The sequence below is a fragment of the Spea bombifrons genome, chromosome 11, assembly GCF_027358695.1.
Source record: "Spea bombifrons isolate aSpeBom1 chromosome 11, aSpeBom1.2.pri, whole genome shotgun sequence".
Lineage (NCBI taxonomy): Eukaryota > Metazoa > Chordata > Amphibia > Anura > Pelobatidae > Spea > Spea bombifrons.
This window is the reverse complement of record NC_071097.1, coordinates 37,235,277-37,262,199: the sequence shown is the minus strand read 5'-3', so window position 1 is coordinate 37,262,199 and position 26,923 is coordinate 37,235,277. Positions and strand designations below refer to the sequence as shown.

The 26,923-nt window shown below is 47.8% G+C and overlaps 1 protein-coding gene across 1 annotated transcript in view; it reads right to left on the bottom strand.

Moving 5' to 3' along the window:
* The window catches only part of ATRNL1 (attractin like 1), a 208,001-nt gene that overhangs the window by 72,682 nt on the left and 108,396 nt on the right, over positions 1-26,923 (bottom strand). Inside the window, exons 23-26 of the mRNA XM_053450329.1 lie at positions 26,427-26,505; positions 21,941-22,098; positions 13,011-13,072; positions 11,227-11,305 (exon numbers count right to left, since the gene is read on the bottom strand). Of these exons, the coding sequence (XP_053306304.1) occupies positions 11,227-11,305; positions 13,011-13,072; positions 21,941-22,098; positions 26,427-26,505 (378 nt within the window). The remainder of the gene's footprint in view (positions 1-11,226; positions 11,306-13,010; positions 13,073-21,940; positions 22,099-26,426; positions 26,506-26,923) is intronic.

Here is a 26,923-nt window from a genome sequence, read left to right as displayed (position 1 = left end):
GAAACCGCGTCCAAAGAGCAAATTATAGAGGCTGAGGAGCCCCAGAGACAGAAAACGCTTGGAGCAACCGAGCCGGCGTGACGAGTCGATGACATCTGGGTCTAGGTTGGTTAGGGCGGTCGGAAAGAAATTGCGGTCTCCAGATATCAGGAACCCGTTAGAGGATTGTACTGACCTGACAGCTACCGGAACCAAGCGTGACAAGCCAAGCGAGAAGACAATGATGGCGTTCCACCATGCCTGGCCAACGGCGGCCTTCCCATCCTAACCAAGCCATCTCCCGGTCCGTCAGCCCCCGGCGACCCTCCTGATCCATCTGGGAAACCTGACTGCAGCCCATAAACAACACAATCAAAGGCTTTTAATGACGAGCTTCCTAACGAGGACTCCTCCGCGCGCTTCATGGGGAGGCTGGAGGATTGGCGGCCATTAGAAGTCTGGGCCGGGCGGACGGACTTTCTCACCGCAAACAGAACGGATTGCAGCAAATCCAAAAAACAAAACGAGCAGAAATATAAAATCTCTAGCCGTGAATTCCAGACACGCGGAATGTGAAAGAAAAAAAAAATATAAAACTTGACTTTTTAGTCTTCAGATCTGCTGTGAATCGGTGAAATATGCCGGAAATGACAGGAAATAAACAGCGGCAGACAGCGGCCGGTAACAGCCAGAACTTAATGGACCTGAAAGACTCTTTCCAAGCGCGTTTGCCGGACTCCTCCATTACGAGACGCTCCTCCGACACCAAGCTGTGTGCCGGAAGCCTCTGCTAAACCCCGAGGGCCGGCCAAAGAAATACAAGCCGTAAATATATATTTTAAAGTGTTAACCCTTGGTATGGCTGGTCGAGCAAACGTCGGGCCACCACGACACGCGACACGCATGACATTCCCACTCGGTAACAGCCGCTTGCGATGCTATTTACCGCTGCCGTCTGCTTTAAATGCAGCCGCCTGTCTTTATTTTAATAACAGCCGAGTTATTAAGTTGATTCTGATTAGCGGCGGTTTTTAAATATACATAAAACATCAGGAAGGAGCAAGTCAATTGTGTTTGTGGCATTTCATTTGAGTTAATTACACGTTGGAATTGATTGGTAGGGGAGTCTGGGGTAATTTTCTCGGGTTATAATTTAGCTTTCTTGGCTGTCAAAGCAAAACACATAAAAAAAAAATAAAAATAAAACACCCAAACCAAATCTCAGCGTTTTACTGACTCGCGTATTAATTACACAGAAGCGATTAGGATAACGGTCTCTTCAAATATTCATCGCCTTCCCCACAGAATATTTCACTTCGCGGGACCCTGAAATATCCGCGGACTTCCTTCCACTTTGCATTTCAAAGCCTCCTCTTCTCATGCGCGGCTTTTATTTCCCCGCGAATCCTAGCGATACTCTGAGATAAAAGGGAAGGCAAAGGTTTTATGTAAATTATTAATTACGCAGAGAGAGGGGGATGAGACGCGCGTCGGACCGCCGCCTCGTGCCTTCGCTTTTGTTACGGGAGCAGAAGATGATATCGCGCCGGTTTGGGTTTTTTGACGAGTAACTGTGTTAGCGGAACGTGGATTTATCGGTTTCTTTACCGATCGGAGGAACGCGTCGGGTTCTCCGCAGCCGCCAGGGGGTGTAACGCGGTTACGGAGTTTAAACCTCAGCCTGGCCAGAGTTGGCGCTAACGAAGCGGGAAGAAAAAAACTTATAATATAAACTTAAACTGATAATTAAACCTGCGAGTTATTAAAAATATTCTATTAAAAAAAGCAAAAGGGCGTCAGCAGGCGATGGCGACTCCATGACAGTAAATTGCATCTAAAGGCTGACGATCCCGTTAATTAGATCCACGTGAATAGGGAGAATTCTAGATAATAGAAAGTACCGGAAAGTACCGGCTCTTACGCCCAACAACATCAGGAATATTTACTCTAAAATTCAGCGATTCCCCAACAAGCAAAACCTGTAACGGGAGCTTCGCGGAACGGATTCTCCGACAATTCTTCAAACCGCCAAGACGGGAAGAGAAAAGCTATTGTGCGATTAATAAGAAATACGGGGGGGGGGGGCTGTGCCTTTTACAGAAAAAATGCCAATTCTTACAGTTTTTTTTAAATAGAAGTCAGAGGGGATGAAAGCGGCCCTTGTGTCATAACACGAAAACCATGAGTTTCAATTGAGTTGAACAGAGGAGGGTCTTTTACAAAATCATGGAAATATTTAAAGGGAAAAAAATAAAGATATTGTATGAATCACAAAAAAAACTCTTAAAACGGCGTCCGCGGTCTCTCTCCCCTGCTGTTTAGTTGCTGATTGGTTCAGGCAGCCTTTCTAGCGAGAGGAGAGGACAGAGATCTCCAGGACATGGATCAGATAATGCTGCCTCTGCCACCGGCTGCCACCCATCTCAGCTTTTATGCGATAAACAAAAATTCCCTTTCTTTCAACCAAATATTTCCAGAAATACTGCAAAAACCGAAAGTTTTAAAAATAAACAGAAAATTAATAGTTTTAACACAAGAATAATGGTGATTAGGACTTTGTTGTTTCTCACAGCCCCCCTTTAAATATATTTTAGTCTCCTATTTCTAAAATTACTTCTGAAGAAGAGACCTCTGTGATGTCTTAAAAGCGTCCGGCAGAAGCCGTCTGCCTAAAAGTATGACAACCTACACTTTATATAAGTGCCATTATCAGCCACTTTACACCTAAAATGCCCCTCTGGTGTCTTTTCTATCTTTATTCTATTTTATATATGTTCTTAATTTTATTTTTTTTCTATCTTTTTCTATCTTTTTTATTTTTTATCTCTTTTTCTGTTTTTTTTTTATTATTTATCTTTTTTATTTTTCTATTTCTCTGTTTTTTATTATCTTTTCTATTTTTTCTATCTTTCTGTTTTTTATTTTTCTATCTCGTTCTGTTTTTTTATTTATCTTTTTTTTATTTTTCAATCTTTTTCTGTTTTTTATTATTTATCTTTTTTTTAATCTTTTATCTTCTGATAAACGCCTTCCTTTATCATTTAATTTTTTTTCATTTACGTAAAATAATGACCATAAATTTAACAGAATCTGCAGACATCCGCTGCAGGTAAAGACATTAATACAGAGCAATTTGCCCCGTTTCGGAGTCTCACGCCTCTAATGATTATCCTTAATGGGGCTGTTTAACAACATGAGGCGCGTAGGTTTACTTTTACCCGCGTCGGGGTCTGTACATAATCGCTAATCCCCTAAATAAACTACAGTAATCTGTACAAGAGAGAAAATCAATGACCCAAAAGTGATTAAATGTGTACATTTGGCTTCTTTTAATGCGGCTACTTATTCTTTACTGCGAGTATCCGACTCGTTAAATTACAATTAACAGACGAGAGGCCGTTAACGTTTTATTAAAGACGGAGATGAGAAAAGTAAAGATATCATCGTTACAGAGAAAACTCCTTCCCGGCGCGCTACCGAACGCTCCGAGCAGCAGGCAGGCGGGGGGCAAATAGTTCATTAATAAAACTGAAAAGGGCAATTTGCATAGAAACCCAGACCCTGTCAGCATGTCGGCCCCATTCGGCCCCCCTCTAGTCGTCTGTTCCTTCTGCTGTAAAGACTCAAACCTTAATCAGTCGTCGGTCTCGTCTTAGATTCAGGAGCCGTATGTCTATCCCATGCATGTTTAATCCCCTCACTGCATTACCCTCTACCACTTCTGCTGGGAGGCTGTTCCACTTATCTACCACCCTCCTTACATTTTGTTCTCTAAAACCAGGACCTGTCTCTGGCTAATGTGCTTTAAATTGTCTTAGCGGAGTGGGCGCACGGCTTGGGAGCCACAGGTATGGCACGGACGATGAATAAAAGCCCCTGTGTCTGAGGGAGAGGAGGGATGGACGCCTAGTGGGTCGATTCGGGGCATCGGGGGTAAATTTCATCTCAGTTGTTTGCACTCACGAGCGTTTGTTAAGCTGATTTTTCATCATTCTGTAGAAGGAGATATTAATTAGCGGCTCATTAATCGCCTCTCGGGATTCTCGCCACATTCTGCAATTTCTCAGCCTAAAGTATCGAGGCTACAATAAAAAAAGAACAATAATTGGGGCAAATTATTATCAAACCTCGAAGGGTTCCATCGGCCAAAAATAAAACCTGAATATAGAACAGAAGGAAATGCCTTAAACCCCTGACTACAGGGAACTGAAATGGTTAAACCCTTTGCTTTCAGGGTTAAAAAACGAATGTACCTATAAGTTACCCCCCGGGTGGGTGAACCAAAAAGGGTGACTTGTGGCCTCGACACGGATCCGTGTTTCATTTATTAGAAGAATAACGTATTTATTTACCCCGTTTAATTTATAAAGCCGTTCCCTGCTGTTTCTATACACATTATCGGGGCTTTTAGGGCCGTAGAACCCTGCGATCCCCTCATACCCAGCAAACATTCTGACCTCCTAGAAAAGAGGGGCATCAGGGGGGAGAGAGGGGCATCAGGGGGAGAGAGGGGCATCAGGGGAGGAGAGAGGGGCATCGGGGGGGAGAGAGAGGGGCATCGGGGGGTGAGAGAGGGGCATCGGGGGGGTGAGAGAGGGGCATCAGGGGAGGAGAGAGGGGCATCGGGGGGTGAGAGGGGCATCAGGGGGGGAGAGGGGCATCAGGGGAGGAGAGAGGGGCATCAGGGGAGGAGAGAGAGAGGCATTGGAGGAGAGGACCACGGGTTTGGGAATTGGCTATTTAAGGGTTAAGCCTTTCGAGAATCTCGGTTTATTTAAAAGCCCTTAAATGAGAACGAGGAGCATTTCTGAAAATGAATGTTTTTGACATATTGCTGCCTATTTTTGTCTGAATCATGCAAATCCCATAAAACGTGTCACTAGCCGTGTATTTGTCAGACGTGTAGCTGAGTCGATGTAAAGGAGAAGAGACAGGCGTGTGATGCGCCAAACACGCAGCCCGTGTAACACGTCTCGGGCCTGAAAACACGAAACCAACGGATTCATTTAACATTTATTCAAATAAAACACGTTCAGATCGGCCAGGCTTTGCCCCAAGTGGGCAGATTCTCAGGGTTTTTACCCCAGTCTCAGGGTGAAGGGGCAGATTCTCAGGGTTTTTACCCGGTCTCAGGGTGAAGGGGCAGATTCTCAGGGTTTTTACCCCAGTCTTGGGGGGTGGGGTGAATGGGCAGATTCTCAGAGTATTTACCCGGTCTCGGGGTTAATGGGCAGATTCTCAGAGTATTTACCCGGTCTCGGGGTGAAGGGGCAGATTCTCAGGGTATTTACCCGGTCTTGGGGTGAAGGAGCAGATTCTCAGAGTATTTACCCGGTCTCTGGGTGAAGGGGCAGATTCTCAGAGTATTTACCCGGTCTCGGGGTGAAGGGGCAGATTCTCAGGGTATTTACCCGGTCTCGGGGTGAATGGAGCTGGCAGAGGACTAAGTGGCTGCTCACGGTTGGCAGACGCACAGGGGGTGGTTTTGCCCCCTAGGGACCTTCGCTGTTATCAGTGCCATTTCTTACCATTAGCGAGTCGCTGTGATAGGAACAGGGCGACGGGCTATTAAAGGGTTAATATTTGGGGGCTCTCGGTCATCATGCAGGAGGTTTCAGGGAATGTTCTATTTACACGTCTGTACTCCTTCCCGACACACGTCTAGCACATGCAGCAAAGCGACGCACACGTGTTACAAACGCACAGCAGAGCGGCGCTCATGCGCAGACAGCTCCGTCCATCACCCAGCGGGAAGATAAACACTCCGAGCCGGCATTACACGGGCTACTGGATAACTTTACACGCGGCGGCAATAAACTCACAAGGAGTACGACCCCTATTACTCCCATCAAACAACACACGGCAGTGAACGGGACGCGCTGGGTTAAATGCAGGTGTACATCGACCCCCGACGGATACGAGTTCACTTTCTGCCCCGGCGGCAGGGATCCGGGAGTCTTATACTGACAGCCTGGACTCAGCTTGATGGGAGTTGCACTGAGGTGTCACATCATGTAATCAATGGCCCCCGCGGGTGACACGGGTTTAGGTGATAGAGGCCGACCTATGGGAAGCTGCTGATTGGACCGCTTCATTGGTTGCTATGGTGATATCACCACTCTGCAAAACTTTCCCATTCTGGGATGATTTTTTATACATAATAGTAATATTTTTAGCATTTTGCCCATGTTCGGTATTTCGTCTCCCGCCGGCGCTGAGCGAATTCCCTGGCAGCGCCGCGATGGCCGCCATCGGGGAGACGCGCGGACCGGAGAGCGGCCGCTCATCAAACGCAGAGGTCCAAGAATTCATCGTCCTCCCTGTCATTTCTCCCGACAGCTCCTGCAATCTGTCAGAGAGAATTAATGAAGCCGCAGCCATTTATTTTTATCCGAACTTTGAAACATCGCAGGCAGATAATCCGATTACTGTGAAGCCATGACAGCCGCAATTACCCCGTCCCGCCATTATCCTGCCCGCCATTATCCTGCCCGCCGCTCACTCGCTGGGATACAATTAAGCAGCGAGATAATAAATGCAGGAGCAGACGGCTCGGTAATCAGGTGAGGAGATGCAAACTTTGTATTTCAAGTCAAAGATTGGGAATCGGGTCAGATCGTCGTCTTAGATTCAGGAGCCGTATGTCTGTCCCATGCATGTTTAATCCCCCCACTGTATTACCCTCTACCACCTCTGCTGGGAGGCTGCACCACTTATCCACCACCCTCTCAGTAAAGTAAAAAATTCCTTAGATTACATCTGAACCTCTGACCCTCTAGTTTTACATCCAGCGTCATTTGTCTTGAGTCGGGGAGCGGGTCACACAGTGATTTGGGGAGAGGACCACGGAGTCGGGGTAATCAGCAGTTGGGCCCCGGATTCTGCTGAATTTGCTATCCTCCCTGCCACGTTCGCTGGGCTGACAGCACTCCCCCAGCTGCAGCTTCCCACTTTCACCTATACCGCCTAGTGTAGCGGGTCCTCGGCAGGCAACGAGCGACGGAGCCCCCGCGACGCTCCGGAAGAGCTCCACGTCCTGAAACACAAATCCAAAAATCCCGATCTCTGATGAATCCTCTGGGTTTTTGGGTTTTCAGCCGCATCTTCTTGCCGAGTTCAGCCACTAACGCTGAGCTCAGCGGAATCCGAGGTGCGGAGAGATCCTGCCGTGTAACAAAGTAACAGCAGATTACATTCAGCCACTAATTGCTGCAACTCACAACCAAGGAGAGCACAGGAATCGACAGGGATCCACTAAGGACTGGAACCAATCGACAGGGATCCACTCAGGACAGGAATCCACTCAGGACAGGGATCCACTCAGGACTGGAATCCATTCAGGACAGGGATCTATTGAGTACATGGTACAATCGTATCTCTTCTCCTCTTCGGATCTCTTCAAGTGCTTGAAAGATACAGGGGCACAGAATGTTTGACAGCTGAAGAGCCACAAAAGCTGACACTCTAAACTTCCTGAAGATTTTATAAGTTGAGAGTCAGAACTCCGGCTGAACGAATCGCATTGAAGCAGAATTTGGAAGCCTCTTCCTATGATCTGGCGGCTCGTGGGACTCGGAGGATGTGATCCGGGGGCTCACGGTAAATACTTTTTATTTATCTGCTTTACATGCAGGTAAAGGGGCTCCTAGGCCATGATTTGCACTCTAATGCCGATGTGTTTGCAGATATGAAGTAAAATATGTAAATATCACGCTGGCCCTTTAAATAAAACCGCCGCGTATAATCCCAAAACACGAGGCGCGTAAAATGCACTCGATATTAAAACCTTCAGGAAGTAATATCCTATAGGGAAGGATCTGCTAAACGAAGCGTCCTGATTAATGGGAATTCGTTACTTTCTCTGGATACAGTAACCAGAATCCCTCGCTGACTGCAATCATTTTACAGGCAAATTAGAAAACCAACGTGAGCTGCGTCTGTTCTGAGAACCTCAAACACAGCGGCTCCCGCAGACGCCATAAAAGACCCAGACAGACGAGGCTCTTCACACAGAGCGATGCCCCTGCTACCTCCTCCGGGAGTCGGTGCGCGGCATTCGGCTTGTTAGGATGCGAGGGAACGTCCCAGAGCAGCTGTACACCTGTTAGAACATCTGTTGCTTGCCGGAGTCGAGGGATCTATCCTCCGATCTCCACTCGATATAAAAGCGGCATCACAAGCTGGCGGCCTCTCAGCGGAGACGCGCGAAGCGGAATGATCCAGGTGCACGGAACATAAATAACGAATGAAAAAAACTAGCGAAGGAATGAAACGTCTTTTACAACACGAAGCTAATTATGTGAAACGCAGCAAACCACGGAGATTCTGCCACGTTGATTTTTTTACGGTACTTCTTATTGAACAGTTTCTCCCGTTCGGCCCCCGGCGCTCGTAACCACAACCCGCCGACACTTACAAAAAGTATCAAAGACTCAAAAACATCCCATCCCTGGGCTTTGCGCGCTGCCAGGGCTATAAGTATAAAGTCATTTCCCACGAGCATTTTGGGGGAGATAAACTACCGTTTGGGGTCTGTAACATAATTCCGAAAGGGTTTCTGACCATTAATTATCCTTTTAAACTTAAACTTGGATCAGAGAACACAACGTGCCATTGGTACACAGGAGTGATGGGAGTGATAAAGGGCCGTTGGAACACAGGAGTGATGGGAGTGATAAAGGGCCATTGGAACACAGGAGTGATGGGAGTGATAAAGGGCCATTGGAACACAGGAGTAATGGGAGTGATAAAGGGCCATTGGAACACAGGAGTGATGGGAGTGATAAAGGGCCATTGGAACACAGGAGTGATGGGAGTGATAAAGGGCCATTGGAACACAGGAGTGATGGGAGTGATAAAGGGCTGTTGGAACACAGGAGTGATGGGAGTGATAAAGGGCCGTTGGAACACAGGAGTGATGGGAGTGATAAAGGGCTGTTGGAACACAGGAGTGATGGGAGTGATAAAGGGCCATTGGAACACAGGAGTAATGGGAGTGATAAAGGGCCATTGGAACACAGGAGTGATGGGAGTGATAAAGGGCCATTGGAACACAGGAGTGATGGGAGTGATAAAGGGCCATTGGAACACAGGAGTGATGGGAGTGATAAAGGGCTGTTGGAACACAGGAGTGATGGGAGTGATAAAGGGCCGTTGGAACACAGGAGTGATGGGAGTGATAAAGGGCTGTTGGAACACAGGAGTGATGGGAGTGATAAAGGGCCATTGGAACACAGGAGTGATGGGAGTGATAAAGGGCCATTGGAACACAGGAGTGATGGGAGTGATAAAGGGCCATTGGAACACAGGAGTGATGGGAGTGATAAAGGGCCATTGGAACACAGGAGTAATGGGAGTGATAAAGGGCCATTGGAACATAGGAGTGATGGGAGTGATAAAGGGCCATTGGAACACAGGAGTGATGGGAGTGATAAAGGGCCATTGGAACACAGGAGTGATGGGAGTGATAAAGGGCTGTTGGAACACAGGAGTGATGGGAGTGATAAAGGGCCGTTGGAACACAGGAGTGATGGGAGTGATAAAGGGCTGTTGGAACACAGGAGTGATGGGAGTGATAAAGGGCCATTGGAACACAGGAGTGATGGGAGTGATAAAGAGCCATTGGAACACAGGAGGGATGGGAGTGATAAAGGGCCATTGGAACACAGGAGTGATGGGAGTGATAAAGGGCCATTGGGACACAGGAGTGATGGGAGTGATAAAGGGCCATTGGAACACAGGAGTAATGGGAGTGATAAAGGGCCATTGGAACACAGGAGTGATGGGAGTGATAAAGGGCCATTGGAACACAGGAGTGATGGGAGTGATAAAGGGCCACTGGAACACAGGAGTGATGGGAGTGATAAAGGGCTGTTGGAACACAGGAGTGATGGGAGTGATAAAGGGCCATTGGAACACAGGAGTGATGGGAGTGATAAAGGGCCATTGGAACACAGGAGTGATGGGAGTGATAAAGGGCCATTGGAACACAGGAGTGATGGGAGTGATAAAGGGCCATTGGAACACAGGAGTAATGGGAGTGATAAAGGGCCATTGGAACATAGGAGTGATGGGAGTGATAAAGGGCCATTGGAACACAGGAGTGATGGGAGTGATAAAGGGCCATTGGAACACAGGAGTGATGGGAGTGATAAAGGGCTGTTGGAACACAGGAGTGATGGGAGTGATAAAGGGCCGTTGGAACACAGGAGTGATGGGAGTGATAAAGGGCTGTTGGAACACAGGAGTGATGGGAGTGATAAAGGGCCATTGGAACACAGGAGTGATGGGAGTGATAAAGAGCCATTGGAACACAGGAGGGATGGGAGTGATAAAGAGCCATTGGAACACAGGAGTGATGGGAGTGATAAAGGGCCATTGGAACACAGGAGTGATGGGAGTGATAAAGGGCCATTGGGACACAGGAGTGATGGGAGTGATAAAGGGCCATTGGAACACAGGAGTAATGGGAGTGATAAAGGGCCATTGGAACACAGGAGTGATGGGAGTGATAAAGGGCCATTGGAACACAGGAGTGATGGGAGTGATAAAGGGCCACTGGAACACAGGAGTGATGGGAGTGATAAAGGGCTGTTGGAACACAGGAGTGATGGGAGTGATACAGGGCCATTGGAACACAGGAGTGATGGGAGTGATAAAGGGCCATTGGAACACAGGGGTGATGGGAGTGATAAAGGGCCTCTGTACGGCTATGAAGAGATTCCATTTAAAATCAGCCGTTTCCAGCTACAATAGTCATTTACAACATTAACCCCGTCTGTGCTGCATTTCTGATCCATTTCATGTTATTTTAATAGGGAAAATCTGCTTTTCTTTCCAAAACAAGATTTCTAAGTGACCCCAAACATTTGAACGGTTGTGTAGAAGAAGAAATAAAAATGGAAAAAGGAATTGAAGTGGAAGAGATTGAAGAAATTCGAGCTCCGGCCGCCACGTTGGAATTCGCATCAGACGAGCGCAGAACAAGAACAGTATAAGGGACCGTAAGAGACGTTTACGGATCTGATGGAGTTCAGAGCGGAGGGGAATCGGACATCTCCACCTCCCCCTGCCCCTCCACCTGCCCCTGCCCCTCCCCCTGCCCCTCCATTTACGATTAGCGTCACTTTGAGGTTTTTGCGATGAATCTCCGGATTAGGCCGTGACGTTGGATGTTTGCAGAAACGCGATGCACTGATTTATAAATACATCGGCAGATCGTCTAAAGACGAGACTTTATTAACGAACCTCTCTCCGGCGCGACGCCCAGCAGGTCTGCTTAATCTTCCAGACAACGGCAGCGACCAGCAGGAGAGATAAGAAGCAGCTGTTTGGGGGAAAAACAAGGAGATTTAATAAATGTGATCGGAACTAAAGAAGAAACAAAATATCAGCGAAAGAATCCTAACTTTACACTTAATGTTTCCGCGAGGCCAACGCTTCGTACGTTTCACATTCCGAATAAACCAAGGCTTTCCCCGGACAGCGACCGCGCGGCGCGTTTCATACAATCCCTGATTCCCAAAACCATGGTAATTATCGCCCCGCCGCCCGAGAGATATCTGTGATAATAGCGTTACGGAGGGACCTGCGCGGCTGCGCCGTCCGCTAAAACAACGCGGGGAGAGAACAGGAAGCGGCTTCCAACTTCCTGCTCGGCTGACCAATGGGATTCCAGTTTGTGGCGTCTGATCCGACCCTCATCGCATTCAGTCTGCTTTTTACTTTTCTGCAGCGTTTCTGACCCAAAAACCCGGATTTCATAAAATAACACGTTAAAAACTGCAGCTGGGCGGACGGAGTCAGATACCAGACGTGAAATAAAGGGGGGGATTTAAAGGAATCAGACGTCCTTCGCTGGTAATGCGGGACGCAGCTCAGGGGCTCTATTTACTAAAAGGGGAGTTTGCAGGACATTGTCCGGCCCTGTATCATGTATGATTTAATGGGCCAGGAGACTGGCGATGGCTCACTGATTTAACAGGGCGTCTCACTGGGGCTGCGAGCTCTCTCTTTAGTGAATAAACCCCTCTGCCTGCCACGTTCCAGACGTTGGTAACGCGTTTCTCATCTGCTGGCGGAGATTTCCCGCCTGTAACGCCGCCCGCGATTTAGAAGCCGACATTTTATATTTTTTATAATTTTTTTATGATTTTGGTGCAAATGAGGAGCAGCGAAAACTCAACGAAATCTCATCTTTCCAAGGCGTTTGCTCGTTTTAAACCAGAGAACACGAAACACAAACGGTTAACGGGCGATGAGACGTCGGAGCCCCGGAATATTCCGCCGTTTTCTCTCCTGGGGGAGGCTTTCAGATCTCACAGCCTCCTCGGAGCTCGCGCTCGCCCTTCATGGCCGTTCTCCTGGAGGGCTGACAGCCCGCCGAGCGCCGAGACCCCCGCGAAAGACAATCCCTGTCGCGTTCAGTTAAGCGTCGCGGACGTCGCCGTCTCGCCAAACACAAAGAAACGAGGGGAGGAAAAAGCGCATTTTCTGCTCAAGCAAGAAAATTGTGCAGCGTTGGAAATCAGCGCGTTTCGCTCATCAGGGCAGATTATCCGCGGGCCCCGGGAATCGAGTGCAGCCCGGGGGGTTTGTTGTAACCTCGATGCAAAGTGTGACGGAGAGGCAGCGGCGAGTCCAGCCGGACCCCTTTACGCAAAGAGCGGAGACCCCCGGGAGTTATCTGCGATCCTGCGCGACGTGCGTTACTGCGCCGGATGCGAGGAGAGAAAGGTATCTCACGGCCCGGCAACGATCTAAGAGGCAGACGTGGAGCGGAGCGAAGATTTATTTTACTGAGAGGGGGGTTTGGCTGCTTTGGGCGCTGAGCGACTAAACGGGTGAAGATCTGCATCGGAACCATCCGGACACCGGAGCTGGATTCTGATTGATTTAAATAGGATACGGACGGGGCGAGTGATCCGCGGCCCCCGGGGGAACCTCTGCCTCTCTTTTAGGTTAATTTGCCGGGACTGAGGTGGTTGGGCGGCTGCCCCCCGGTTACCCGGACCCCGATGCCGCGCATTTACCTGAAGAACGTGACGAAGAACTGCACCAGGTCCATGATCGTGTTATGCTGCGAGAAGGCGATCTGGAAGAGAGAAAAAAACGACAATGAAAAAAGAGGAAATGCCCAAAAAATCCAATTTATATACAAAATACCGTAATCGGATTATACGGGAGGGAGAGCGGTATTACGGGGGGCTATTCACTAAGAGACAGCGGTATTACGGGGGCTATTCACTAAGAGACAGCGGTATTACGGGGGGCTATTCACTAAGAGACAGCGGTATTACGGGGGGCTATTCACTAAGAGGCAGCATTATTACGGGGGGCTATTCACTAAGAGACAGCGGTATTACGGGGGGCTATTCACTAAGAGACAGCAGTATTACGGGGGCTATTCACTAAGAGACAGCGGTATTACGGGGGGCTATTCACTAAGAGACAGCGGTATTACGGGGGGCTATTCACTAAGAGACATCGGTATTACGGGGGGCTATTCATTAAGAGACAGCGGTATTACAGGGGGCTATTCACTAAGAGACGGCGGTATTACGGGGGGCTATTCACTAAGAGACAGCGGTATTATGGGGGGCTATTCACTAAGAGACAGCGGTATTACGGGGGCTATTCACTAAGAGACAGCGGTATTACGGGGGGCTATTCACTAAGAGACAGCGGTATTACAGGGGGGCTATTCACTAAGAGACAGCGGTATTACGGGGGGCTATTCACTAAGAGACAGCGGTATTACGGGGGGGCTATTCACTAAGAGACAGCGGTATTACGGGGGGCTATTCACTAAGAGACAGCGGTATTACGGGGGGCTATTCACTAAGAGACATCGGTATTACGGGGGGCTATTCACTAAGAGACAGCGGTATTACAGGGGGCTATTCACTAAGAGACAGCGGTATTACGGGGGGCTATTCACTAAGAGACATCGGTATTACGGGGGGCTATTCACTAAGAGACAGCGGTATTACGGGGGGTTATTCACTAAGAGACTGCTGTATTGGGGGGGCTATTCACTAAGAGACAGCTGTATTACAGGGGGCTATTCACTAAGAGACAGCGGTATTACGGGGGGCTATTCACTAAGAGACAGCGGTCGATTTTTTGTTATTTATCCGGATGTTTGACGCCAGACACAGTTGCTGGATCTCCGAGGGGCTTTTAGGTGATGAGAGTTGTAGTAGTGGGACTTCTTCTCTGTGGTCTGATGTTCTGATTGGCTGCTTGTGGCAGGCTAACACACCAATAAAAATACAAGGACGCACTTTCTGCGCATGTGCATGGAGGGGGGGTGCATATGAGGGGTCCGCAGACCGTCACGCGCTTGTATCACAGCAGCTATCATATGCCTTAAAGTGGAAATGATGGCGATGCAGTTGCCGGGGCGACGGCGGCCGGCTGGAAGTTAATGTTTTTCTCAGAATTTTTTTGCTGATGTGAATATTTATCTCAAATCAATAACTCCGAGAGCCGTCCGCAGGGCCAATTACTCGCACTCGCCGTGTCAGAGCGTCTCTCTGCGCCACGCCAGGCTAGAGTTAAGGTCACAATTTTTTTTTCTACCACCTCTGCTGGGAGGCTGTTCCCTTATCCACCACCCTCTCAGTAAACCCTTACGAAAAAATTACTGCAGTTTTTCTGAAGTAATACTGCAGTTTTTTGGACATGAAAAAACTGCAATACTGCACTTTTACTGCAGTTTTACTGCATTTGTACTTCACTGTACTGCAGTTTTACTGCAGTTATTTTTGTACGGAAGTACAATTGCAATAAAGCTGCAGTACATTGAAGTACAATGCAGTATAATTGCAGTAAAAAAAAAAGCGCAGTAAATACGCAGTAATAATGCAGTACAGTGAAGTACAAATGCAGTAAAACTGCAGTAAACGTGCAGTAATACTGCAGTAAAAGTACAGTATTGCAGTTTTTTCATGTCCAAAAAACTGCAGAAAAACTGCAGTAATTTTTTTGTAAGGGAAGTAAAATGTAATCACATTACATCTAAATTTAGCCGCGTAAATCAACCCGTAAAGTGCAAGCAGCGTATTTGCAGCGAGTGAAAGGAAATCATCAGCTCGTTAAATGCATCCGGCGGTTAATCTGCAGCCTGAAAAAACAAAGCAGAGGGAGTATTTCTTAGTTATTTGTTGCCCCTGACAGACTAAAAGCCCCCTGGGGTAGATATTGATTGTTCTAAGAGTGGCAGAGCGCAATTTAACCAACACATCAAAAACTAGAGGCTCGGAGACTCAGGTGTAATGTAAGGAGGTGATACTTTACTGAGAGGGTGGTAGATAAGTGGAACAGCCTCCCAGCAGAAGTGGTAGAGGGTAATACAGTGAGGGGATTAAACACGCATGGGATAGACATACGGCTCCTGAATCTAAGACGAGACCAACGACTGATTAAGGTTTGAGTCGTTGCAGCAGGAGAAACGGGCGACTAGATGGGGGCCGCCGGGGGCCGATCTGCCGGCAGGTTCTGGGTTTCTGTTACGTTTTGGGATTTCTTTAAAAAATGCTGAATTTAATGAATTTAATAAACGAGTGAAACCGGTTTAATGGATTGAAACCTCCATGCGTGTGACGGGCGATACCCTGCGGCTCGCGGGGCGACGCAAAGAGAATCGTCCTGCAGCGAAACCTTTTACCCAAGTAATGGACGTTCGTCACACGCTTATTACACGGCACAAAAAACACCAATTACACGCAATTCACCAAAACGCCGGTGCAGCCCCACTTTCTGGCGGAGCGCGAAGGGAACATATATCCACCGTGCTATACAGTGTCTGGCCATGTGCCCCTCTCTCCCTCCCTGATGCCCCTCTCTCCCTCCCTGATGCCCCTCTCTCCTCCCCTGATGCCCCCCATGCTCCCCTCTCTCCCTCCCTGATGCCCCTCTCTCCCCCCTGATGCCCCTCTCTCCCTCCCTGATGCCTCTCTCTCCCTCCCTGATGCCCCTCTCTCCCTCCCTGATGCCCCTCTCTCCTCCCCTGATGCCCCTCTCTCCCTCCCTGATGCCTCTCTCTCCCTCCCTGATGCCCCTCTCTCCCTCCCTGATGCCCCTCTCTCCTCCCCTGATGCCCCCCATGCTCCCCTCTCTCCCTCCCTGATGCCCCTCTCTCCCTCCCTGATGCCCCTCTCTCCCTCCTGATGCCCCTCTCTCGCTCCCTGATAGGGTTTAGGGTCACCTGGCTCGTGTTTGGGGCGAGGGGCTCAGTGCTGGGAATGAACCAATCGCTGTCCACGCAAGGGAATGAAGCCGAGAAAAAAACATAAAGAAGGAGCATCAAGCGATCGATCGGCAGATAACCGGGGGCAGCCGCGGCCGCAATAAATACCCCGGGAAGCTGGTAAATCTCCAAAGCAATCACCCCGTCCATTACCCCCCCCGGGAATTACAACCCCCCCTGTACTTTACACCCCCCCCGTCCTTTACAAACTCCCCCCCCCGTCCAATCAGACCGTCCGTGGAAATGGGATGCCATCAAAACCCATAAACCCTGAAAATTACAGTTATTTCCTGACGCGTAACTATCGGAAACCGTGTCATTTACTGACTTTCATTTCAGCTGTTAGGACAGATGGCGGTAATCTGCCGGCGTTACATCCAACCGGCGGCCGGCAGACGACTGACTGCCTCTCTATACTCAATAAACCCAAACAGCGGCGTTTATAGACTAAAACCAGCTCTATATATATATTAGGGACCCCCCCCCCCGTGTGTGAATCCCAGAGGAGCAGCCGCCTGAACTTCATGTTCTATCGTTATGCCCGATTATTCCTCCCCAGTAGGTTCTCTCTCCCCGATAGCTAAGTTGCTGATTGTTTCTGAATGGGGAACCGGTGTCTGAATTTCAGCCTCCTGAGACCCGGTGAAAGTTCTAGAAACCCGGGGGGGGGGGGGGGGGGACGCGTTTACAGAGGCGAGTAACGCGGGACGCGTGTAGAGTGCGGCGATCCGGATACCGGCATGTAGAACATTTCTAGAAATCACGCAGGACGGGGCGGGAAACGCAGCGGGTCGGACATCGGTTCCATTCTTTAAAAAATAATTTATTTACCAGAATAACAAAAAATGATCTGCCGCGCCCCGGCGACCCCGGCGAGCCTTTTCCCTGCGATAGAACGCATTTCTCTGTGAATTTTGGTACGAAACTCGCTGTTTGGGCAAAAAACAATTTATTTATTTATTTATTTATTAAATTTATTTAGGAAATTAGTTTATTGTTTTTTGCCCAAACGGCGAGTCTTAGTTATGAAGAGACACTAAAAAAGTTGCATCTCTTTATGCTAAAAGTCCTCTGAGACTGGGGTAAAAACTGGGGTAAAAACCCGGAGAATCTGCCCCGAGACTCGGAACAACAAAGGAAGGGATTCTGTACAGTGAGGGCAGTAAAGGTACGGAATCCACTGCGTTGGGGGGGGGTCTATCAGATTCACCGGATGCCCCCAAAAGGGGTAAAAGCAGAACATACAGGGGTATAAAAAATGGACAGAATGATTGTTACTTTATTACTCCGTTACTCTGTTACAAAACACACAAAGTATTCGCCGCCTGCGCATGTTTTGTCGCTTGCACGAAGCATCCATCCCTCTCTCGCATGTTTCTTTCTGGTGCGCGATAATAAAACCGGTGCAGGACTCAGCTGATAATATTTCCATCTGCAGGCTCTTTATATTCATTTGCATTCCGGCTCGCGGGGAAAATATTCAATACGCTTTCTACATCCATTTCAGCGTCGCCCTGACCCAAACCGCCCCAAAATCCAAATATAGCAAATATACCGGGGGGGTGCAGTCAGAGGCGTGGCTGGGGGTATTTGTGTAACTGAGGGGGCATTTATTAGAAGAATAACGGGGTTTATTTGCCCCGTTTCATTTATAAAGCCGTTCCCTGCTGTTTCTATACACATTATCGGGGCTTTTAGGGCTGTAGAACCCTGCGATCCCCTCATACCCAGCAAACATTCTGACCTCCTAGAAAAGAGGGGTATCAGGGGGGAGAGAGGGGCATCAGAGGAGGAGAGAGGGGCATCAGGGAGGAGAGAGGGGCATCAGGGGGGAGAGAGGGGCATCAGAGGAGGAGAGAGGGGCATCAGGGAGGAGAGAGGGGCATCAGGGGGGAGAGAGGGGCATCAGAGGAGGAGAGAGGGGCATCAGGGAGGAGAGAGGGGCATCAGGGGGGAGAGAGGGGCATCAGGGGGGAGAGAGGGGCATCAGGGGAGGAAAGAGGGGCATCAGGGAGGGCAGAGGGGAAGAAGCGGAGTAGAGAGGGGCATCAGGGCAAATAAGAGGTGCATAGGAGGGGAAGAGGGATCAGGGAAGCAGAGGGGAGAGCACAGGGGCCCAAAGAGTTCCTGGCCAAAGTAAGCAGGGACACTTGGCAGGTATGATACTGTATTTATGTCCCGGGGGCCGGATGTCTGTTCCACGATCTCCGTGTTGCAGGATTTGCTCCGCAGGCTTCTCGCTTTCAGCCGTTTGTCCTCCTAAGAGGGGGTGATTTAGCGCCGGACGCCGGCTGCGATCCCATTATCGGGACACGCAGGCGAATCGCTCCCCGTAATGACCCAGAACTTCACTAATCGTATAAAGAGCTGCTGCGCTGGGCGGAGGATCAGCGGCCACCAGCGGAGGGGAAGCAGCATCTCCAGCGCATGAAAACTCATTTTATGGGCTTGATGAATCCAGAACGGGGGTATTTAAAGCGATTAGACGCCAAGGCCGGGGCAATAATGTCATCATTAACATTAAATCGCGCGCGGTATGGGGGGGTCAGTAATACGAAGAGAGACCTCCGGGGAGTTTACAGAAGGAAAGAAAGTCGTTTAAAATCTTTTATTAATGTAAAAATTGTTTGTTTTTAAAAACTGAGATTATTTTCTTCTGCTTTAAAACCGATTATCATAAAATCTTCCACGTTATAAGAGCGTTATTTCACCCCAAAGGTGCCGCGAGCGTCATAAACAGAGGGGATATATCCTGGGGGAGAGGAGAGAGAGAGAGACGGGGGGAGAGAAGAGAGAGAAACGGGGGAGAGAAGAGAGAGAGAGACGGGGGAGAGAAGAGAGAGAGAGAGACGGGGGGGAGAAGAGAGAGAGACGGGGGAGAGAAGAGAGAGAGAGAGAGACGGGGGGGAGAAGAGAGAGAGACGGGGGGAGAGAAGACAGAGACGGGGGAGAGAAGAGAGAGACGGGGGGAGAGAAGAGAGAGAGACGGGGGAGAGAAGAGAGACAGAGGGGGGAGAGAAGAGAGACAGAGAGAGACGAGGGAGAGAGAGAGAGAGATGGGGAGAGAAGAGAGAGATGGGGAGAGAAGAGAGACAGAGGGGGGATTGCCCCCCCCAAAAACACCTTTATTTCATTTAGTATTTGTTAAAATTTAATTGCAAAAAGCCTAAAAACGAACAATTTGGTAAAGATGAAACTTAAAAAAAATCGGTATAAATATTTTAAGATCCGTTTGTAACGAGAGCGGCTCGTATGAGTCAGAATTTGCGGCCGTTTCTTGTTCCGCCGCCGGGACGGACCTTTCATGACCGGCAGGTTACAGCCAATCAGGGCTCCCGGATTAATGGCCCCCGGAACGATCTGCCTGAGCGGCCCCCGCGGCTCATCTGTTGCCGTCAGCAATACGCAGTTACGTAACCAATCGAGGCTTTGATTTAGAGGCGAAGCTTTTAGCGAAATGAACAATCAAGCGGCGATTGAGCTGGAATCCCCCGGGGGCCACGGGGGCCACGGCGATAAAAAAACACTGAAATTAAATGTAATGCAAAAAATAATAATAATAATAATAATAATAAAATAACCGCAATAAATGAAATAAAATTTACGTATAAATCAAATATTCAGCCGGAAAACCGCAAATCATCGCAGGTAATGAATCATTCTAACTATCCTCAGCCGCGACAGACAAAAAAAACAATAAAAAAACGGCACTGACCGTAAATGTAATTTGTGAAAATCATAAATTTGGAGCGGGGCGGCCGCCTCGTCTGCGTTATTTATTCCTCTGGCATCGATCCTTTAAAGCAAATCGATCATTAATAAGAAGCCGCCATTCGTCACGCGGGGGGGGGGCGCGGGGGGGCACTCTGGTTATTGCGGGGTTTTTTCTTTTATTATCTTTTTTATTTTAAAATTCTCGTTTTTTTTATCCTGCTTTCCAAAAAATATTGATCGTTCACCCAAAAATCTGGAATAAACTTTTTGTTTCCTATTCAAAATTATCAAAACTTATTTTTTTTCCAAAATCATGTCTTTTTCAGATCTGTGAATTAAATACACATACATATGAGGGAGGTGGACGAGTGGAACGGCCTCCCAGCAGAGGTGGTAGAGGGTAATACAGTGAGGGTATTAAACACGCATGGGATAGACATACGGCTCCTGAATCTAAGACGAGGCCAACGACTGAATAAGGTTTGAGTCGTTACAGCAGGGGAAACGGGCGACTAGACGGGGGCCGTCGGGGGCCGATCTGCTGGGAATTAAAGGTAGCGCCGCGGTTGGCTGGTCTGCGGTGATTCTGATTTGCGACGTCTCGGCGATGAGTCCTTTGTCATTTCCAGGAACACATTTGGTTTAATGCATGCGCGGCGGCCGTTACCGATCGGCGACAATCTAAAGAGTATTTATGACGGTCTTAAACGTTGTTATGAGGGAGCCGGCACCCAGCGGAGATGGACGAGATCCAAAATTTCAATTTCTCATAAAATTCCATGAAAAAAAAGGCTATAAAATGGTCTCAAAATAACGCAAATTATCGAGAGGATTTCCAATAACGACAGAAAATGACGAAGGATTAGAGATTCGCGGAATTCCGCGCTATCAGCGAATATCCGAGGAGCAGCCGCCGCTCAGCCCATCGCTTTTATTACTCAGATTTTATCTCATTTCTCGTTACTGGGTTAGATTTTGTAGATTTTGTAGATTTTGCGGCCGGGGCATTATGTGCCGTATTTGGGGGTAAATGTAACGATCGGGGGAGGGGGTATCAGGGATACGCGGGACTCGTCTGAAGCTGTAAAGGCGATGGTTCCCCTTTATATATATATACGTCGCCATGGAGACGCCGCCTCATCGCTAAACACAAAGCCTGATTTTGTTTAATATCGACCCAAATCCTCGTTTTTCCGCCCCGTTTTACACTTTCTTTTGACGTCTTTTTTAATGGAAGATTTTCCCGGGAGAAACGAACCAATTTTCTCAGCTCTGCCGGGAGAGTTATTTCCGATGACACGGGACACGCGTGTAAATTACCGGTCACGCGGTCTCCATTACACGGCGTGATCCACAGCCCAGCGGAGGCTGCGCTCACCCAGTAAAAGTAACCTAGAAGAGCCGGCACCGGAGAACCTTAGAACCGGACCTCGCGATCCGCCGCGTTCTAGAGCTTCTGGCAACAACGTATCCGGCTGCAATCAGGAAAAACACTTGGCTGGTTGCTATGGTGATTGCACTTGCCAGGCACACATTTATCTCGCTCTCCTCCAATCTCCATTTTTTTGCGGCCGTAAATAATCTCAGCCCTAAAACCTGGCCAATGAGAACGCTGCGAGATTTAACTAAACGGCGGTAATCTCCAGAGTGAATTGCATTCTGGGTAATCGGGGAGGGAAGCAAAAACCTCACGGGCTGCTCTGATTGGATAGCCACAAAAAGCAATAAGATGCACTAAGATCCTCCAAACACTTTAGCGCCTGCTGGTCCTTTATGTGCTCCATCGCGGGGAGAGTGGGTTGGTTCTGACTCCCTTTATGGTAATTTTTTTACACAACAAATGGTTTTAATGTTTATTTCCTCCAAATTTAGACTTTTGCCCCAGAAATTGAGCTGACATCAGAATATTAGACCCCGCCCACTCAATAGTGTTTCCCGTCCCGCCCGACAATCTCTGCCAATCAAATCTTTCCATTTCATGAAATAAAAGCGCACCTGAATTTTAATTGGCCAGGTGAAATTGCTGACGTAGACGTAGAACGTAATGTTGGGGTTGCTCCGGAAGTTGAATTTCTCGCAGGAGAAGCTGTCCCGATAATCCTTGATATACGACCGGGAGACCAGCGTGACCTCCTCCCCCGATATGGTGCCGGCTGAAACAGAAATCTGATTATTCCAAACCATGCCAGAAATACCCCAAAAATACAGAAAATACTCAACAAAATGTCAAATCAGAAGAATAACGAATTTATTTCCCCCGTTTCATTTATAAAGCCGTTTTCTGCTGTTTCTATACACATTATCGGGGCTTTTAGGGCTGTAGAACCCTGCGATCCCCTCATACCCAGCAAACATTCTGACCTCCTAGAAAAGAGGGGCATCGGGGGGGGAGAGAGGGGCATCAGGGGAGAGAGGGGAATCTAAATTGTAAGCTCCTGTGTGCAGGGCCCTCCTCCTCGCCTGTTGTTTCTGTCATCTGGTTATGTTATATAACTTGTTATGTCTGATGGCGTTATATAAATATATAATAATAATCATAATAATAATAATAGTTGTTGTTGTCGGAGATGCAGATTCCGCGGGGGGGGGGGGTGTTGTGTCAGTTGATGATTTGCCGGGAGGTGACGGCAGGTTCGCGGTTTCATCCGATCCCCGGTGTCACCGCGCTCGGCCCCCGAAAGCAATCAGCCCGGGGTCAGACCAGACGCCCCCATCACACGGCAGCAACTGAGCTTCATCTGCCGAACGGGGCGGAATCAGAATAACAAACAAACACGAGATTACAGCGAGCGACGCATAGAAAATAACGGCGATCGGACGCAGCGCATGCAGAAACACTGAAAATCTGCTGCGATTCGCCTGAATTTAATCAAAATTCTCTATATTAACCGGAGATTTAAAGAAAAAAATTCTATTACTGCTGGTGACGCTGAATCGGGTATTACATTATACATTATACATTATACAGGGGGCCGGTCACTGATTTATCTATACATTATACAGGGCCGGCCACTGATTTATCTATACATTATACAGGGGGCCGGTCACTGATTTATCTATACATTATACAGGGGGCCGGTCACTGATTTATCTATACATTATACAGGGCCGGTCACTGATTTATCAATACATCATACAGGGGGCCGGTCACTGATTTATCTATACATTATACAGGGGGCCGGTCACTGATTTATCTATACATTATACCGGGGGCCGGTCACTGATTTATCTATGCATTATACAGGGGCCGGTCACTGATTTATCTATACATTATACAGGGGCCGGTTACTGATTTATCTATACATTATACAGGGGGCCGGTCACTGATTTATCTATACATTATACAGGGCCGGCCACTGATTTATCTATACATTATACAGGGGCCGGTCACTGATTTATCTATACATTATACAGGGAGCCGGCACGCTGATTTATCTATACATTATACAGGGGCCGGTCACTGATTTATCTATACATTATACAGGGGCCGGCTCACTGATTTATCTATACATTATACAGGGGCCGGCTCACTGATTTATCTATACATTATACAGGGGCCGGCTCACTGATTTATCTATACATTATACAGGGGCCGGTCACTGATTTATCTATACATTATACAGGGGGCCAGTCACTGATTTATCTATACATTATACAGGGGCCGGTCACTGATTTATCTATACATTATACAGGGGCCGGTCACTGATTTATCTATACATTATACAGGGGCCAGCCCACTGATTTATCTATACATTATACAGGGGGCCGGTCACTGATTTATCTATACATTATACAGGGGGCCGGTCACTGATTTATCTATACATTATACAGGGGGCCGGTCACTGATTTATCTATACATTATACAGGGGCCGGTCACTGATTTATCTATACATTATACAGGGAGCCGGCACGCTGATTTATCTATACATTATACAGGGGCCGGTCACTGATTTATCTATACATTATACAGGGGCCGGTCACTGATTTATCTATACATTATACAGGGGGCCGGTCACTGATTTATCTATACATTATACAGGGGCCGGTCACTGATTTATCTATACATTATACAGGGGCCGGTCACTGATTTATCTATACATTATACAGGGGCCGGTCACTGATTTATCTATACATTATACAGGGGCCGGTCACTGATTTATCTATACATTATACAGGGGGCCGGTCACTGATATAACTATACATTATACAGGGGGCCGGGTCCCTAGAACGCGGTGTTCGGTGATGATGTCAGACTGGCGCCGCCCTCGGTATTCGGTGTTTAATAATGTTTTATAAGTTGAATTCATTTCTTTTGCTTTATTTCGCAGTTTTAGTCGCAGTAATTCAGCCGCTCTCTCTGTTTCGTGCGAGGAGGAGATCCCCGCAGACGCTCGGCTCCATGAAATTTCTGCTGCGTTCTGTGAGGTTCTCAGAAAACTTATGAATAAATATATTAAGAGATAAATTTCGCAGTAAATGCGTGGTGTTTAGCACTCTCTTCACTGCCGAGTCCTGCGATGATTTACGCTCCGCGGCGATAAAAATTCACGGGATACTAAACTGCAGAAAGTGAATTTACTTTCCCCATAAACGGATCCAACACAGAAAAATACCCCGAGACGCTTACGGCCCCCGCTTACCGGGACTGCCCCGTGTAATCCCTGTATTAACACGCATGTTAAACGGGGGCAGGATTTGGCATCATCATATCTAGACATGCCTGCCGAGTGTCCCAAGTTAGTTTAGCCAGTCCCTCACTCATTCCCTGTGCCCCTCTTTCATTCGTGTGATGCCCTTCTTTGCTCCCCGTGCCTCTCTTTTCTCATATTTTCCCTCCTCTCTTACCTGATGCCCATCTCTTCTCCTCCTAATACCCCTCTCTCCCCCCGATGCCCCTCTCTCCCCCCTGATGCCCCTCTCTCCCCCCCAGATGCCCCCTCTCCCCCCTGATGCCCCTCTCTCCTCCCTGATGCCCCTCTCTCCCCCCTGATGCCCCTCTCTCCCCCCCCGATGCCCCTCTTTTCTAGGAGGTCAGAATGTTTGCTGGGTATGAGGGGATCGCAGGGTTCTACGGCCCTAAAAGCCCCGATAATGTGTATAGAAACAGCAGGGAACGGCTTTATAAATTAAACGGGGGAAATAATTGTTTTTCTTTGTTTTAATTGTTTCTTGATCACATTTTAAGCAGTTTTTGCTGGGTTTGGGTCCCGGCCCCCCCCGCCCCCCCCCATGCTCTCTGCCGTGGCCCAATATTTAATGCCACATATTCTGGTTGCATTTTTTTTGTGTAGATTCAGCCGGGTCTCAAATGAGACGAATAAAAAGTTTCTCTTTCAGAGATAAAAATAATTCAAATTCATTAATTTATGGAAATCTATTTCCGAAGCCGCCGGCTGCCTCCTCTCCGCAGACCCCCCCCCCGGGCGGCCCCACCGGCGGCGCCTTTAAAAGTAACGGAAGAAAGAAACTTTCCGCAAAGGACTCTTCAGATAACGCGTCGGCAGCCGGGGGGTGACGGGGGGGTGACGGGGGTAACGGGGGCATCGGGCCGGGGCTTTTTATCAGCCGCTGCAGAGGAATCCTTTTGTTTCCTATCGGTATTTAAGCTCATAATTAAATGTAACGAAGAAACAAAGAAATCGCAATCTTTGTCTCCTCGGCCGTTAGGAAAGCGATTTATCTTAATTAGAATCGCGGCGGCGCCAAACACTCTGCCCTTTTCTGCATTTAAATACAAAAAATGAAAGTTTGCCGTCAAAGTCATTTAATGAAATAAAAAGAAAATCAACGCGTTAATGAATTTCATTCAAACGGCAAAATATTATCTAACGTTTAAATGATATCATTAACGGAAGCGCTAAGGCAGACCCCCGGGGGGAAATCACACTTTACACAGGGTGGGGGGCCAGACAGCGTCCCTTCATCCTGAATGCTTTTAACTGGTGCAGGACTCGGGATATAAGTGACAGTAGTAACAAAGTGGGCAGAAAATGTAAAATATCACACGTGGCCCCTGGACTAGAACTTCCAAACCGGACGGGGTCAAAACACATTAACCTGAATTTTTAAAACCTTTTTTTAGCTGCAAATATACAAATGGACCTTTTTTAATCGTATTTCTATAAATTTTTATTCAAAAGCGCAAATCCAATTAAAATACGTTTATATCAGTTTAGTTTTTAGTATTAATATATATTATTTTATATAGTATAAGTAATAGTATATAATAGCAGTATTTAATAGTATAAACAGTATATAATAATAATAATAATAATAATACTGGTAATAATAATATTAATAATAATAATATAGCTATTTATATACTGTATATATATATATATATAGTATATTTTGTCACGTGATCATATCCATTCACGTGATAAACACAATCATCTATTTCAGGATGGGGGCACCTGCTGGTTTTTAATCCCCCAGTGAGCCTGTAGATGGCGCCAGTACTCGGGGCAAACGGGGCTCTTACCTGTAGATCCAATCGACCAGGTGATGTTGAGGTTGAAGTTATTTGATGCATTGATGGAAATATCCAGATTCTTGTTGGACTGGAAGGGAACGCAAAGAAACGATTTGAAGGAACGGCGACAATAATCGTCAGAACTCTGATCATTTATACGAAGCGAGGACCCAAAGCGCAGAGATGTTTGGGAAAATGTCGTTTTGGGGGCGTGGCTTCTGGTACCGAATTGCAAGGGTTAAAATTCTTTGGAATTTTTAGATAAATATCTGCAGAATATGATGTAATATGGGGGCGCGCTGTGACCCTCACTTCCAAAGACTTACGACGCAGGTACTGATTGTAAGCTCCTGGGAGCGGGGCCCTATTCTGCGGGGGAAATCTTGCTTCCTCGAGTCAGTTTCTTCTTTATCTAGGCAGGGGAGCTGAATTTGGCCACGCCCACTCCCTGCCCATGTTCTGCCTACTCCCCGCCCACTCCCATCCCACTGAAGGCTCTCTGAGGC